Source organism: Salvelinus namaycush, chromosome 23 (genome assembly GCF_016432855.1).
Source record: "Salvelinus namaycush isolate Seneca chromosome 23, SaNama_1.0, whole genome shotgun sequence".
In the NCBI taxonomy this organism is placed as follows: domain Eukaryota; kingdom Metazoa; phylum Chordata; class Actinopteri; order Salmoniformes; family Salmonidae; genus Salvelinus; species Salvelinus namaycush.
The window spans coordinates 30,358,187-30,375,419 of NC_052329.1; the positions used below are offsets into that span (position 1 = coordinate 30,358,187).

At 46.2% G+C, this 17,233-nt stretch overlaps 1 protein-coding gene across 4 annotated transcripts in view; it reads left to right on the top strand.

Annotated features, from left to right (window-relative positions):
• Positions 1-17,233, top strand: part of LOC120018783 (histone-lysine N-methyltransferase MECOM-like) — a 106,023-nt gene that overhangs the window by 79,911 nt on the left and 8,879 nt on the right. The window contains exons 5-11 of one of the 4 annotated variants that reach the window (XM_038961990.1): positions 164-311; positions 672-825; positions 9,691-11,113; positions 11,317-11,404; positions 12,368-12,394; positions 15,950-16,116; positions 16,968-17,045. In XM_038961990.1, the coding sequence (XP_038817918.1) occupies positions 164-311; positions 672-825; positions 9,691-11,113; positions 11,317-11,404; positions 12,368-12,394; positions 15,950-16,116; positions 16,968-17,045 (2,085 nt within the window). Of the gene's footprint in view, positions 1-163; positions 312-668; positions 826-9,690; positions 11,114-11,316; positions 11,405-12,367; positions 12,395-15,949; positions 16,117-16,967; positions 17,046-17,233 lie in introns of all 4 variants that reach the window. The other 3 variants (XM_038961992.1, XM_038961991.1, XM_038961989.1) reach the window with 3 other exon arrangements.

Below are 17,233 nucleotides of genomic sequence, written 5' to 3' on the forward strand. Positions count from 1 at the left end.
CTGTCTGTCTGTCTGTCTGTCTGTCTGTCTGTCTGTCTGTCTGTCTGTCTGTCTGTCTGTCTGTCTGTCTGTCTGTCTGTCTGTCTGTCTGTCTGTCTGTCTGTCTGTCTGTCTGTCTGTCTGTCTGTCTGTCTGTCTGTCCGTCCGTCCGTCTCTCCTGCAGTCTGGAAGCTCACTCTCTGTCTCACTCAGAGGAAAGGGATTACAAGTGTGACCAGTGCCCCAAGGCCTTCAACTGGAAATCCAACCTGATTCGTCATCAGATGTCACATGACAGTGGCAAGCACTACGAATGTGAAAACTGCACAAAGGTACAGTCATGTACCTGCTCAAAGGTACAGTTGTGTTTGGGTGGGGTAGGTGGGTGTGGGTTCACGTGTATGTTACTAGAGCATGGCTTTCCAACCCTGTTCCTGGAGAGCTACAGTACCATTCAGTACGTTTTCTCTCGAACCCTAATGTAGCGCACCTGATTGTAATAATTAGCTGGTTGATAAACTGAATTAGGTTAGGTACAACTGGGGTTGAAGCAAAAACCTACAGGAGGGTAGCTCTCCAGGAGCACGGATTGAATGTGTGATCAAGTGTGTGCATGCAGCTCCTACATGTACCGCATCCATAGTCGCAGATGGGTGACCCCCCCGTGTGTCCCCTCGTCCCCCCCCCAGCAGGTGTTCACAGACCCCAGTAACCTGCAGAGGCACATCCGCTCGCAGCACGTGGGGGCGCGGGCTCACGCCTGTCCCGATTGCGGGAAGACCTTTGCCACGTCCTCTGGCCTGAAACAGCACAAGCACATCCACAGCAGTGTCAAGCCCTTCATATGTAAGTCACTCAGACCCTTCATATGTAAGTCTGCACGCTTTTTCCACATATTCTACGAGCTTGTTGGAACTCATTTAGAAAAATCGCTAAAACACCCCTTCTCTTATGTTCTTACCTGGTCATAATACTAGTCGACATGTTAGTTACTACATGATAGATTATAAAGCAGTCCCATACCGACTTTGACCCTCTAATTGTTTTAAAAGGAATTTCACTTGAAAACCATTTCTTCATATATGCTTCATTAGTCCACTTTTGATACAGTCAAAGAAAACATTCAAGTTTTGAAGATATATTGCTTCCATTCTCCTGGAGCCCAAAATCAAGCAAGAGCAAAACATCTCATTAGGATTCATTTTGCATAATCATGAGACTTTTCCAGGAAGTAAACACAGGTATTCTATTCTAATAGCTATGAGGCTTGTACATATAGTACCAGTCAGAAGTTTGGACACACCTACTCAATCAAGGGGTTTTCTTTATTTTTACTATTTTCTATATTGTAGAATAATAGAGAACACATCAACACAATGAAATAACACATAAGGAATCATATAGGAACCCAAAAAGTGTTAAACAAATCAAAATATATGTTATATTTTAGATTCTTCAAAGTAGCCACCCTTTGCCTTGATGACAGCTTTGCACACTCTTGGCATTCTCTCAACCAGCTTCACCTGGAATGCTTTTCCAACTTATTTGCTGCTTTTCCTACACTCTGCGGTCCAACTCATCTCAAACCATCTCAATTGGGTTGAGGCCGGGTGACTTTTCCAGGAAGTAAACACAGGTATTCTAGCACCCCCACACCATCACACCTCCTCCTCCATTCTTCACGGTGGGAGGCCAGATCACCTGATGCAGCACTCCCTCACTCTCCTTCTTGGTCAAATAGCCCTTACACAGCCTGGAGGTGTGTTGGGTCATTGTCCTGTTGAAAAACAAATGATAGTTCCACTAAGCGCAAACCAGATGGGATGGCGTATTGCTGCAGAATGCTGTGGTAGCCATGCTGGTTCAGTGTGCCTTGAATTCTACATAAATCACTGACAGTGTCACCAGCAAAGCACCCCCACACCATCACACCTCCTCCTCCATTCTTCACGGTGGGAACCACAGAAACGGAGATCATCCGTTCACCTAGTCTGTGTCTCACAAAGACACGGCGGTTGGAACCAAAAATCTCCAATTTGGACTCATCGATCAAGGACAAATTTCCACTGGTCTAATGTCCATTGCTCGTGTTTCTTGGCTCAAACAAGTCTCTTCTTATTATTGGTGTCCTTTAGTAGTGGTTTCTTTGCAGCAATTCGACCATGAAAGCCTGATTCACGCAGTCTCCTCTGAACAGTTGATGATGAGATGTTCTGTTACTTGAACTCTGTGAAGCATTTATTTGGGCTGCAATTTCTGAGGCTGGTAACTGTAATAAACTTATCCTCTGCAGCAGAGGTAACTCTGGGTCTTCCTTTCCTGTGGCGGTCCTCATGAGAGCCAGTTTCATCGTAGCGCTTGATGGTTTGTGCGACTACACTTGAATAAACTTTAAAAGTTCTTGAAACTTTCCGTATTGACTGACCTTCATGTCTAAAAGTAATGATGGACTGTCGTTTCTCTTTGTTATTTTGAGCTGTTCTTTCCATAATATGGACTTGATATTTTATCAAATAGGGCTATCTTCTGTATACCACCCCTACCTTGTCACAACACAACTGATTGGCTCAAACGCATTACGAAGGAAAGAAATTCCACAAATTAACATTTAACAAGGCACACCTTGAAATGCATTCCAGGTGACTACCTCATGAAGCTGGTTGAGATAATGCCAAGAGTGTGTAAAGCTGTCATCAAGGCAAAGGGTGGCTAGTTTGAAGAATCTCAAATATAAAATATATTTTGATTTGCTTAACACCTTTTTGATTCCTTCATGATTCCAAATGTGTTATTTCATAGTGTTGATGTCTTCTCTATTATTCTACAATATAGAAAATAGTAAAAATAAAGAAAAACCCTTGAATGAGTAGGTGTGTCTAAACTTTTAACTGGTACTGTATATGTGCAATATAATATTTTAAAACCATATTAACGGTACACTGATGAGAAATATATGAACAAGTGGTTTTAGTGTCAAATGCCCCTTTAAATATCAGTACTTTAAGTCATAAAAAAAACCTCCAATCAGTAACACTTTAATATTAATTAATATTATTTGGTATTATTTATTATCTATCAATTTTGAATATCATTGAATATAATATGTTGTGATAGTAGGATTAATTCTATACATTTCATGTATGATATTTTGAATGGTACTGACTTCATTTTGAAAGTGTCATGTTGATTGTGGTAATATGTACATACTATATCTATAATCTACAAGATTGCAAAAGGAGAGCATAACATTTTTCATTCCACAGGAATTGTAGTCACAGGGGAGTGCTATTTCTGTTAATAGCAGTACGTGTCCCATTCCCCCATCTCAGCAACCACACACCATGCTGACCCAGTGACCCCTAGCAATGACCTCACACTATGACCTCACGTTTTAACCCTACTGTTGTCCCAAACATTGACCTGTTCAACCAGCCGTGACCTCCCCTCCGTTGACCCCAGAGCTCCTATCTTTGACCCCAATCTCTCTCACACTCCCTGTAAATGCCAACCCCTGTGGTCTAACATTACAACCACAACCACAACACATATTGACCAGACCCCAGTTTTGCTTCTCAGAGAAAACCTATTTTCAGAGTTTTTCCTTGTTAAGTGAAGTAGTCAGGAGAATTTCCTGGCCCTAATAATGATTTCTCAATCTTTCACCTCACACACCAAAGCACAATGACCTTCACCCTTTGACCCCAGCTCCGTGACCCCGCACGGTGACCCCACACACAGGGCAGAAGGGCTGTGTCCGCCTGCGGACCCCCATCTCCCCCCTCCCTTGCCTCCCCCTCCAAACGCACCATTCCACACAAATAGCAACCACATGTCCCCTCCACTGTGCTCCAAATGGGAGTCCATTTGCAGTAATCAGTTGAAAATATGCAGGTTTAAAAACAGCTAAAGACTGTGAAAAAAGACAGAACACCCTCTGCCCTGACAGATGTGTTAGAGACCATGTGTGTGTCCGTCCTCCGTGTTTGTTTGCCTGTGTGAACAACATGTCGGTCAGCTTACTGTATTGTATACGTGTGTGTGTGTGTCCATGTTTGTGTGTCCATGTGATGTGTGTGTGTCCATGTGTGTGTGCCTGTGCATATGTTTGTCTGTGTGCATGTGTGTGTCCACTTACATGCTTGCTTGTGTCCATGCCTATGTGGGTGTGTGTGCATCCATGTGTGTGTGTGTGTGTGTGTGTGTGTGTGTGTGTGTGTGTGTGTGTGTGTGTGTGTGTGTGTGTGTGTGTGTGTGTGTGTGTGTGTGTGTGTGTGTGTGTGTGTACCAAGGTGGAAAGCCTATGCTGGTGGCTTTCTGGAGACCACTCTGGCCATAATCATTCATTCAGACACTGGGGCTGTCTTACTCAAAGCTGCTCTTCACAGGAATGTGTTTATAATATTTAGTTACAGTTTATGGTGAGCTGACAAAACACACGTGTGGAGTGGATCAGGTCCCTCACACCCTGTGTGTCATGTGTGTCTGTTGTAAGTCTGTAAATGTCAGGAGTGTGTGATTTACAGCCACTGTTTCTACTCGTTCTACAACAGAGAGGAAACGGATAACAACACCCACGTTAGCCAACGAGCCTCAGGCGCATCAAATATTTACGCCTAGACTCAACATCTCTTGATCAATTACGACGTTGACTCCTTCAAAGACTTAATCATTCATTCTGAGATCTTTGCCCTGGATTCGAAGAACATTAATTATTACAGCAAGGTATGCACGTCATTGTCTTACCCAAGATTCCCAATTCATTTCCATACCACCATATGAAAAAACAATCACCTTTAGACTACATACTGTATGATGAGTAAATATTTGAATCAATATAAAGTTATAGATTGCAATATTATTCAATATCATACATATTATTTAAGAGTATGTTTTGATATCCAAATTTCATCCACTTTCCATTTTTACGGATGCCAATGTAGAATAAAGAATGTAGAAATAGAGAATTTCAATAGAGAATATGAAACAGAATGACTATTATCCAGAAGCTACTGTATGTATAGATATGATCTCTATATGACTGTTTCTTTTTATCTAGCTATCATCTAGCCCAGGGGTCTCCAACCGTTTCTAGCATGAGAGCCATGTCACAAGCTACTCAGAATACCTTTTTTTGGTCTGGAAGAAAATAATAAAAAAAAATGTTTTTGTATAATTCCCCTTTAATCAAATGTTATTTTACACATGCACCGAATTCAAAAGGTGAAACACTTACTTTTTTATTTAACTAGGCAAGTCAGTTAACAACTCATTCTTATTTTCAATGACAATCTAGGAACAGTGGGTTAACTGCCTTGTTCAGGGGCAGAACGACAAATTTTTACCTTGTCAGCTCAGGGACTCGATCTTGCAACATTTCGGTTACTAGTCCAACGCTCTAACCACTCCACTAGGCTACCTGCACTTACCTGCCGTACTTACAAGCCCTTAACCAACAATGCAGTTCAAGAAATAGAGTTAAGAAAATATTTACTAAATAAACTCAAGTGAAAAAAAAAAGATATATATAAAAGTAACACAAGACAATTACATAACAATAACGAGGCTCTATACATGGGGTAACGGTACCGAGTCAATGTGCGGAGGTACAGGTTAGTCGAGGTCATTTGTAAAGTGACTATGCATAGATAATAAACAGCGAGTAGCAGCAGTGTAAAAACAAGGGTGGGGGGGTGGGGGGGGGTCAATGTAAAAAGTCCGGGTGGCCATTTGTTCAGTTGTTCAGCAGTCTTATGGCTTGGGGGTAGAGCCTTTTGGTCCTAGACTTGGCGCTCCGGTACCGCTTGACGTGCGGTAGCAGAGAGAACAGTCTATGACTTGGGTGACTGGAGTCTTTGAAAAATTTTCGGGCCTTCCTCTGACACTGCCTAGTCTATAGGTCCTCGATGTCAGGAAGCTTGGCCCCAGTGATGTACTGGGCCTTTTGAGGATCTGGGGACCCATGCCAAATCTTTTCAGTCTCCTGAGGGGGAAAAGGTGTTGTCGTGCCCTCTTCACAACTGTCTTGGTATATTAGGACCATGATAGTTCGTTGGTGATGTGTACACTAAGGAACTTGAAACTCTCGACCCGCTCCACTTCAGCCCCGTCGATGTTAATGGGGGCCTGTTCGGCCCTCCTTTTCCTATAGTCCACGATCAGCTCCTTTGTCTTCCTGACATTGAGGGAGAGGTCTCAGACCTCCTCCCTATAGGCTGTCTCATCGTTGTTGGTGATCAGGCCTACCACTGTTGTGTCGTCAGCAAACTTAATGATGGTGTTGGAGTCGTGCTTGGTCATGCAGTTGTGAGTGAACAGGGAGTACAGGAGGGGACTAAGCACGCACCCCTGATGGGCCCCAGTGATGAGGATCAGCGTGCCAGATGTGTTGTTGCCTTCCGTTACCACCTGGGGGAAGCCCATCGGGAAGTCCAGGATCCAGTTGCAGAGGGACTTGTTTAGGTCCCAGGGTTCTTAGCTTAGTGATGAGCTTTGTGGACACTATGGTGTTGAATGCTGAGCTGAAGTCAATGAACAGCATTCTCACATAGGTGTTCCTTTTGTCCAGGTAGGAAAGGGCAGTGTGGAGTGCGATTGAGATTGCGTCATCTGTGAATCTGTTGGGGCAGTATGCAAATTGGAGTGGGTCTAGGGTTTCTGGCATGATGGTGTTGATGTGAGCCATGACCAGGCTTTCAAAGCACTTCATGGCTACTGACGTGAGTGCTACGGGGCTGTAATCATTTAGGCAGGTTACCTTCGCTTTCTTGGGCACAGGGACGATGGTGGCCTGTTTGAAACATGTAAGTATTACAGACTCGGTCAGGGAGAGGTTGTAAATGTCAGTGAAGGCACTTTCCAGTTGGTCCACGCATGCTTCAAGTACACGTCCTGGTAATCCGTCTGGTCCCGTGGCTTTGTAAATGTTGACCTGTTTAAAGGTATTGCTCACATCGGCTACAGAGAGAGTGATCACACGGTCGTTCGGAACACATGCATGCTTCAGTGTTGCTTGCCTCGAAGCAAGCATAAAATGCATTTAGCTCAACTGGTAGGCTCGCGTCACTGGGAAGCTCGGGGATGGGTTTCCCTTTGTAGTCCGTAATATTTTTCGAGCCCTACCACATCCGACAAGTATCAGAGTCGGTGTAGTAGGATTCAGTCTTAGTCCTGTAGTGACGCTTAGCCTGTTTGATGGTTCATCTGAGGGCATAGAGGAATGTCTTATAAGCGTCCAGATTAGTGTCCTGCTCCTTGAAAGTGGCAGCTGTAGCCTATAGCTCGTTGCGGATGTTGCCTTTAATCCATGGTTTCTGGTTGGGAAATGTGCGTATGGTCACTGTGGGGACGACATTGCCGATGCACTTATTGATGAAGCCAGTGACTGAGGTGGTATACTCCTCAATGCCATTGGGCAAATCCCGGAACATATTCCAGTCTGTGCTAGCAAAACAGTCCTGTAACTTTAGCATCCACATCATCTGACCACTTCCGTATTGAGCAAGTCACTGGTACTTCCTGCTTTAGTTTTTGCTTGTAAGCAGGAATCAGGAGGATATAATTATGGTTAAATTTGCCAAATGGAGGATGAGGGAGAGCTTTGTATGCATCTCTGTGTGTGGGGTAAAGGTGGTCTAATGTTTTTTTCCCTCTGGTTGCACATGTGACATGCTGATAGAAATGAGGTCAAATGGATTTAAATTTGCCTGCGTTAAAGTCCCCGGCCACTAAGAGCGCCGCTTCTGGATAAGCATTTTCTTGTTTGCTTATGGCCTTATTCAGCACGTTGAGTGCGGTCTTAGTGCCAGCATCAGTTTGTGGAGGTAAATAGACGGCTATGAATAATATAGATGAGAACTCTTTTGGTAGATAGTGTGGTCTACAGATTGTCATGAGGTATTCTACCTCGGGCAAGCAATACCTTGAGTCTTCTTTAATATTAGACATCGCGCACCAGCAGTTATTGACAAATAGACTCACACCCCCGCCCCTCGTCTTACCAGACGTAGCTGCTCTGTCCTGCCGATGCATGGAGAAGCCAGCTAGCTCTTTCGTCGTTCAGCCACGTCTCGGTGAAACATAAAATATTACAGTTTTTAATGTCCCGTTGGTAGCATAGTCTTAATCGTAGATCGTCCAGTTTGTTTTCCAATGATTGCACGTTGGCCAATAATACGGAGGGAAGTGGTGGTTTAACTACTCGTCGACAAATTCTTACAAGTTACAAAAAATGTGAAGAAAAAAAAAAAATAGCACAGCTGGTTAGGAGCCCGTAAAATGGCAGTCATCCCCTCCGGAGTCATTAATTGTGCGTCTAGCGAGTGAGGAATGATGGTTCTGTACTGCTGTTGCTCATTTCATGGCAAAATTTGCAAATAGCAAATAATAGATACAAATGCTATACTTACTCATTATATACTTCTGCCAGGTAAACCTACTTTGTATTTAACATTTAATTGAGAAGGTTTTAGGGAAAGTATTTCTGTCAACCCACAAGATGGTTATCACATCAACTGGATACACACGGAGTGACAGACAAACATGCGAACCACATAGACAGATGGGGCAATATTGCTGGAAATTAATTGGCGGACATTGTGTTAGGTTTGGCTTTTTAAGCCAATAGTGGCTAACCAGGGGTGGGATAATGTCAATGTTGCGTCAATTAGATAGTAGCTGGGAGCTAGTGGTGTCTGATACTTGTGAGATTTGTTTATCACAGTTTTCGGTGAAAAATTGCATGTACTTTCAGAATTGTTTGGCGAGCTACACATATGTGGGCTGTGGGCTACTGGTAGCTGTTGGAGACCTGTTGGAGACCTGTTGGAGATCCCTGGTCTAGCCACTATGTTCTGTTCAACAATGTGGTCTGCCACATAGCAGGGTGGAGTCAGACAGAGAAGGGACTGTGGGACTGTGAGAAGGTTACAGTGAGCTAGCTGACAGGGACAGGGTGAGGGGGACTCGGCCAGTGGGGAGTGAGGGGGGAGGTGGGCAGCGGAGGACGTGAGCCCTGTCCCTGGGAACCGGACCTGCAGGATAGGATTCATTCAACTCTGCTTCCTTCACAGGCTCAAAATAGAGCCATTGTGCCGTGTGTCTGCAAGTGAGTCTCTGTGTGTGTGTGTGTGTGTGTGTCATGTATTATGTGATATTTTAATATCTTTGAATGTGTCTGCATATCTATGTGTGTGTGTATATGTGTGTGTATGTGTGCTCATGTGTGTGTTTTTGTCTATTGTGAGTTATATGAATATCTATTGTGTATGCATGTCTGTGTGCACACGTGTGTGTATGTACGTGTACGTGTGTACCTGTGTGTGTGTTTGTTTACGGTCTCCTTGGAGTACAATTCCTGGAGGTGCACTGTGTTTGATGTGCAGGTGATGGGTTCCACTGACTCGGTCTCAGCCCAGAGGAACAAAGCCCCATGACAATGCCAGGATCTGATGTCTCATCTCATTCCCCCTTCACCTCACTGAAATAACATTCTCAGACTAGGACATCTTACACCCAGCTGGTCTCTCATGTACTGTAGTTCCCCTTTCTGAAATGCATGTGTAGTGTCACGACTAAAGCCTGGAGGTCTTCCTGACTACTGGATCATAGGGAAAACTCTTGGCTCTTATGGTCAGAGATGTACTCTCAGAGATGTGTGTTTGTGATGTTGGACATGCCTCTGAGTTCCCCGTGTCTGTCTCCCTCTCCCTGCAGGCGAGGTGTGCCACAAGTCTTACACGCAGTTCTCCAACCTGTGCCGCCACAAGCGCATGCACGCCGACTGCCGTACCCAGATCAAGTGTAAAGACTGTGGCCAGATGTTCAGCACCACCTCCTCCCTCAACAAGCACCGGCGCTTCTGTGAGGGCAAGAACCATTTCACGGCAGGGGGGTTGTTCGCTCATGCCCAGGGCATGTCCCTCCCCGGTGTCCCTGGTGCCATGGACAAGGCCGCTATGGGTGGGATGGGGCACAGCAGCGCCAGCCTGGCAGACTACTTTGGGAACCGGCACCACAGCGGCCTGACATTTCCGACTGCCCCTGGCTTCCCCTTCAGCTTCCCGGGTCTGTTCTCCTCTGGACTGTACCACCGACCCCCTCTCATCCCAGCCACCTCCCCAGTCAGACGGCCCCTAGGTCCCGGTATGGAGCACATCAAGAGCCCCCTCCTGTCGCCTAGCCCCGGAGCCCTGGAGGCCAGAGAACTGCTCAAGACCCTCCGCAAGGAGGCATTGCCCGGTAGCGAGCAGCCACAGGGGACAGAGCAGCGACAGTCCCATGGCTCCTCCTCCAAGCAGAGGCACAGCGGCGGCAAGATGAGCAGCCAATCGGAGAGCAGCGATCTGGATGACGTAAGCACTCCCAGTGGGAGCGACCTGGATACCACGTCAGGCTCGGAGCTGGAGAGCGACATGGAAAGCGAAGGCCAGCGGGAGAGGGCACCCCGGGAGAACGGGAAAGGGCCCAAAAGGAAGGCGGGCAGAGGCCCCCAGAGCCCCACCACCCTGATCAGTAACCACACTAAGGAGTTCCAAGGTAGCCCCGCCTTGTTCCCGCCCTCGCTGGACGAGCACACGGCTGTCTCAGGGGCGGTCAATGACTCCATCAAGGCCATCGCCTCCATCGCTGAGAGGTACTTTGGCTCCACGGGGCTGGCGGGCCTGCAGGACAAGAAGGTAGGCGCCCTGCCCTACCCCTCCATGTTCCCCCTGCCCTTCTTTCCAACCTTCTCCCCACCCGTCTACCCCTTCCCAGAGAGAGAGCTCAGACCTCCAGGCCTAAAGGGGGAGCCCCAGTCCCCACCTGACGAACCCTCCAAGAAGCGCCAGAGCAGGACCTCTGAGTCGCCCTTTGACCTTACCAGAAAGCGCAAGCAGGAGGAGAAGGTCCTCGCCCCCTTCGCCCCCGTCTCCAAATCCAAACCGGAGGCCTCCTCACGTTCCACCAATCAGGACCAGCCGCTGGATCTGAGCATGGGCAGCACCAGGAACCGCAGCAGTAGCCACGCCCCCCGGGGGGAGGAATCAAAGAAGATCCACGTGTTTGGAGAAGACAAGGCAGGCATGGAGCTACCTAAAACCGACACCTCTCTGCAGCACGCCAGGCCCACCCCCTTGTTCATGGACCCCATCTACAGGTACTGTGAATCTCTAGAACTGAACCTCACCAGTATAAGTATAAAACACTATCAGTCTCATTTAGACCTGTTGTGTGTTTTTACATTCTGTGTTAGCAATATGTGTCTTTACCTTCCTATAAGTACCTTTTCCTATATTGTTGGATGTGAATGTCTTTGAGAGTGTCGGTGTCTAAGAACTGATAGAGTTGTAATATTAGCAGGGTTGAGAAGAGGAAGATGACCGATCCGTTTGAGGCTCTGAAAGACAAGTACATGCGGCCCGCCCCCGGCTTCCTCTTCCATCCACAGGTAGGTCCTGTCCTGTTCTATCTCAGTGTTGCTGTTGCTTCACAGGGACTGCCAGACCAGGGGCCCTCTATGCTTCTGAGGCCCAGGCAGGGTGAGGCGATCTGGGGTTGGTCTGGGGGTGGTCTGAGGTGGTCTGGTTCTGATGGGAACCAGAGGCAGTGTTCAGTCTGATCCATGCTAAAGCATATTTGGGTCTGGTCTGTCCTGTTCTCAGCTATCTGAACCAGATGTGGGAGAATGTGGAAGACTGAAAAGGGCATAAACTGAAAAGTTCTCACATATGTGTCTTTGACTACAATATAAAAAATGATACCCTTTTAAAGTATCCGAATTTTGCCCCCGGACTCTGCGCTGCCTGTGATTTCTCTATCATGTGTAGCATGACTCAGTGTGTGTGTGTGCATTGACGTGCGTTGACATTCATGCTTTCGCTCTTCCCAGCAGTGAATATTGGCCCATAGGAAAAGTGAAAACATTTTCTCAGGGCCTGGCGTTTTTAACTGGCCGTTTCAGGCCTGGTTTTTACTGGCCGTTTCAGGCCTGGTTTTTACTGTCCGTTTCAGGCCTGGTTTTTACTGGCTGTTTGAGTCGTCTGATTTATGTCCCCTCTCCACACTGTGAACCAGTCTCTAGCTCTGTAACACCACATGGCCGTGGCACGTGGCTTAATGAGGTGTCCTATCAGTAGAAACAGTAACAGCGTTTAGGCCATCTTTATTACTTTATGATGTCTGGACACACAAATCAGTCCCAGAAACACTCTGGCCACGGGGTCTCTTTTAAAACATTTTTTTTTACAGTTGGACATTTTCGGGTTTTGTTACCAAGTCACCTGACCCCTTGTGACATCATCACCCCCCCCCCCCCCCCCACCCAATGCCCATATGCGTCCAATAAAAAGATGTTGATCCGTGGTCTACTTCCTGGTTCTGACTGCTCTTTTCCTTCTGTCCCGCCCCTCAGTTTCGTATGCCAGTTCAGAGATCCTGGGTAAGTTTCATCTACACCTACATGTCTCTGTGCTTCTGCCTCCCCTAAACCCCCAGACCCCCCCATGTGTGTATGGGTCCTCATCATAACACCCTCCATGTCACTCAGACTACGCATGGCTCTGGCCAATCACCAGCAACTACTGACCAGGCATCAGCCATTTATAAGCCATCACTGCTTATCACTGGATTTCAGACCCGTTTTTAAAAACAACATGCTTTTCTCAGCTTGCAAGCTATATGCTTTTTCACTAATTTTAGTAAAATAATCTTGTAAAAGTCTGAAAATTCCCATTTAGATTAATTTACAATCACTCATTTGTCCACATGATAGGCCTGGGATTTCTAGCTGGGTTCCACCCTGTACTGCTAACAGCACTGAGGGTTGTATATATATTTGCTTATTTGGAGAGTGATGCAGGGCTGTTGGAATGGGCACAGAGTGGGTAAGACAGGGGGGACTGCTCTGTATCAGCGCGAGGGTAACAGTCTCTTAGGGACCCAGGGAGGGAGGGGGAGTTCCTCCCTCCGACATCTGTTTCCAGATAAGATCAACAATTGAGAATGCATCTCGCTAATTAAGGCGCTCTCAGCATCACTGACATCTGAAGATAACTAATCAACAGCTGGCCCCACAGAGACACTACAGCAACAAGCAAGTTCAGACACACAGACAGAGCAGGAGGAGGAGGAGAAGGAGGAAGGAAAGGGGGGAGGTTACATCTAAAGGGGATTTTGGGGGAATCACAATTAAGTAAATGTGTGGGCATTTATCCTCCTTGTTCCCGCGATTAGACCTCTCACACTCCGTATTATATCAAATGAGTTCTAGTGAACCTGACTGAAAATATTTACAAATCTATGACATCTCAAAGCTGTTTGTTCTGATTCTGACTCATCTCACCGGTAGTAGACAATACAGAGAGTTCTCACAGAGGGAGGAACACAAGTGAACTGAACAGCCAGAGAGGACTGAGAACCTGTGTGTACCAGAGGGAGGGTTGCCTCAGTAGACAGAAGAACAGCCAGGGTGGGCCTAGCTGTTTCAGCCTTAGCCTCTCGCTCTCAAACTAAAGTGTCTTATCTTGCACGCCGGCTTAATACGGCAGACAGCTTTAGGGCTCCTAATGCGCGGGCGAGTTATGGCCTCTCATTGAGCAAGGAGGGAAACAAACTGAGCTTTAGCCCCCATGCCCATAAAGAGCCCCAATGAAATACATATTGCATATTCACAAGAAATATGGAAGCATTTCACCCGCGCCTCCCCCTCCCGTTCCCGTCCTCACGAGGGAGCCTTTGATTCACTGCACGGAGCATTGGCATATTCATAATCAAATGGACCTGACACCCCACATACTCCCACAGTCGGAACTTTACACCCAGCCTTCACTCTTAATCAGCCCTGGCCTGTAACGTCTGTGGTCGTTCATCATCGATCACTTTCTCCATTTCGGTTCTCTTTTTGCTCTTTTTCTTTCTGTCTCTGTCTGTCTCTTGCTCTCTCATTCTCCCTCTCACTTTCTCTCAATTTCTCTCTCTCTCTCTCTCTCTCTCTCTCTCTCTCTCTCTCTCTCTCTCTCTCTCTCAATCTCTCACTCTCTCTCTCTCAATCTCTCTCTCTTTCTCTCTCTCTCTCTTTCTCTCCCTCACTCTCTGTAAAGTCTCAGAGTGACAAGGGGCTGGAAGAGTGAGATGGAATGTCAGTCGGTGAACAGGACCCGTGGCGCTGCCTGGAGGACCCCAATCACCACTGATTTGTTGCCTTATTGAAATAAGAATAAGGAACACACAAAAAATTCAATACACGCAAAATAATGTACATTTGTGGCACCTTAAAAAAAAGCTGTCCTGCGCGAGATAGGCTGACAGGCCCCGCGGCCTGCTGGGATGTCCCCCCCCTTCCCTCCTTCCTCTTCTCCTCCCCCATCCCTCCATCCCGCCCCTCTCAGCACAGCGATATCATTATTACCCGTGTCTGGCCCTTGATCAGTAATGTCAACATCTTTCATATTGACAAATGTGCTGTCTGCCTGCATTGTGCACCGAATGGTTTACAGCCCAGCAGTGGACATGAATCACTCCTCTGCCCCTGCACACACACACAAACACAAGTATAGCATGCAAGCACACACACACACACACATAGAGCAAGCAAGCACACAAACACACATTAACACACTCTTTTTCTTTCTCTCACACACACACCTTACAAACACATATTCTCTCTATCACTCTCTCACACACACACACACACACACACACACACACACACACACACACACACACACACACACACACACACACACACACACACACACACACACACACACACACACACACACACACACACACACACACACACACACACACCATCTGACAAGTAGATGTTTCTCCAAGGATTTTAAGCATTTTTGATGAAAGCAAATGTTAGCCTCCATTAGTAAATTGTATACAGTCCTTCTGTTTGTTTGTTTGTGTGTGTGTGTGTGTGTGTGTGTGTGTGTGTGTGTGTGTGCGTGCGTGCGTGCGTGCGTGCGTGCGTGCGTGCGTGCGTGCATGTGTGTGCGGGCATGTGTGTGCGGGCATGTGTGGGTGTGTGTGTGTGTAAAACAGAGTTGATTACTAAAATACACCACCTGACCTGACTTCCACTGACCAGTAGTGGTGGAATAAAGCTGCATAATATTCACATATACAATACCCTAATACCAGCCCTGGAAAAGACAATCAATAATACTCTGATCTGATGTGTAAAGTACAGTATTGGTTTCTATTTTCAATATGACCTAGTTTGAATACAGCCTTGGTTTAAGGTGTCTCTTAACTCAATGCCAGTCAGAGCTTCTCTCTGAAGAACTCTCATGCCTCCTCTGCTCTGTTCTGCTTATATGCACTGCTGCCACTACCTTCAGGGGCAACTAGGGGGATCTTTTGGGACATTGGACTGTATTATTGATGGACAATAACCCTAACCTAATGTGTCTGGCTCCACCCAACATTTTTTCCCCGTCAACAAAGGCATATCTATAATCTCTAGGAACACTACTTACCAGTTTTAAGGTTAAATGTGTCCCTCGCTATCAAATAAATGTCTGAACGCAACTTTTGTCCGAACGGCACCACAATCCTGCCTAGTTAGACAGTGGGCTGCTTCACTCAACACTTCCTACCATGTAATCTACCACTGTCTGTACAGCAGGAATGTGGTGCGGCTCGGACAAAAGTTGCGTTCAGACATTTATTTGATAGCGAGGGACACATTTAACCTTAAAACTGGTAAGTAGTGTTCCTAGAGATTATTTGTTGTCTGCTGTTTGCCTTTGTTGATGGGATTTTTGTTGTTGTTGGGTTAAGGCCCACACATTAGGTTAGGGAATGATGTGCAACCAAGGGAGTCAGTAATACAGCCCCATATCCCAGAAGTTGCCCCTGAAGCTATGCTGAAACCTGCCTGGAGATCAATTTAAATAAGGTGTGTTACTGACTGACTTACTTGGTTAAATGAAGGTTCAATAAAGGTTTTTCCTGACCATTCATGTGACATGTCTCTCCTCAGATGTCGGCCATTGAGAACATGGCGGAGAAGCTTGAGACATTTGGTTCGCTTAACCCGGAGTCAGGTGACCTGATGCGCTCCGTCCCCTCCATGTTTGACTTCCGAGCTCCGCCCACTGCCCTCCCCGAGACGCTACTGCGGAAGGGCAAGGAGCGCTACACCTGCAGGTAACCATGGAAACCATCTAGGCAAATAGTACCAGAGGTTGTTTTGGTGATTTTATCCAACTGTATATTTTTTTTTTTGTCTTCACTATACGTCATCTCTGGTTTTGGCCTCGTGACTTTCTGATTGAAAGTCCCATGGTTTTGCTCAATTCCTATTTCTATACTTCTAAATTCATGAATTGAGTTGGATTGAATTGAATTTGATTAAATTGAATTGAATTGGAATAGACCCTAAACCTGAAAAGTTAATATGGCCTATTTCCATTCCATGTCCTTGAGACAAACTTCTTGTTCATTTCCATGGCTGGCCAGTGTCAACCCTTTGAGGTGACACTGTGTGCTGTGTTACTCAGTGAGGGCCATGTTTGGCCCCCTCTTTCTCCCACTGTTTACCCAGGGAGTTGGCCCTGATTAGCAGATTAATACGAGAGGCTTTGGGGCCCCGGCGGTGCTTTGATCTAACGCTTTGCTGTGTGTGTTTGCTGTACACCTCCCCACTGCTACGTTATACACATAGGCTTACTCACACACATTCCATTAGCTTCAAGTGCTGAGTGTGGGAGTGACATTAATATTAAAATAGCTAGTTGTTAGTGGAATTATGCAACCATAACACAATGTATAAATTATGTTGCACTCAAGCAGGTTTTATCAGTTCATTGATAGAGACATAGTAACAGGTATTCTTTTGAATCTATTTTGATTTGTAGTGAAAAGGTGTTTTTCCTATTGTGAGTTTTGTTTTGTTAATGCTGCATGTTCTAAGATATGTCGCATACATTTGAATACATTTTCTGCTGGTAATTTGAATCTAAGATGTATGGTGACATGAGGTGTTCTCTACCCCACAGATACTGCGGTAAACTATTCCCACGGTCTGCCAACCTGACCCGCCACCTAAGGACACACACAGGAGAGCAACCGTACAGGTAAGTCTCTCACACACACACACACACACACACACACACACACACACACACACACACACACACACACACACACACACACACACACACACACACACACACACACACACACACACACACACACACACACACACACACACACACACACACACACACACACACACACACACACATCATGTGCTAAACATACC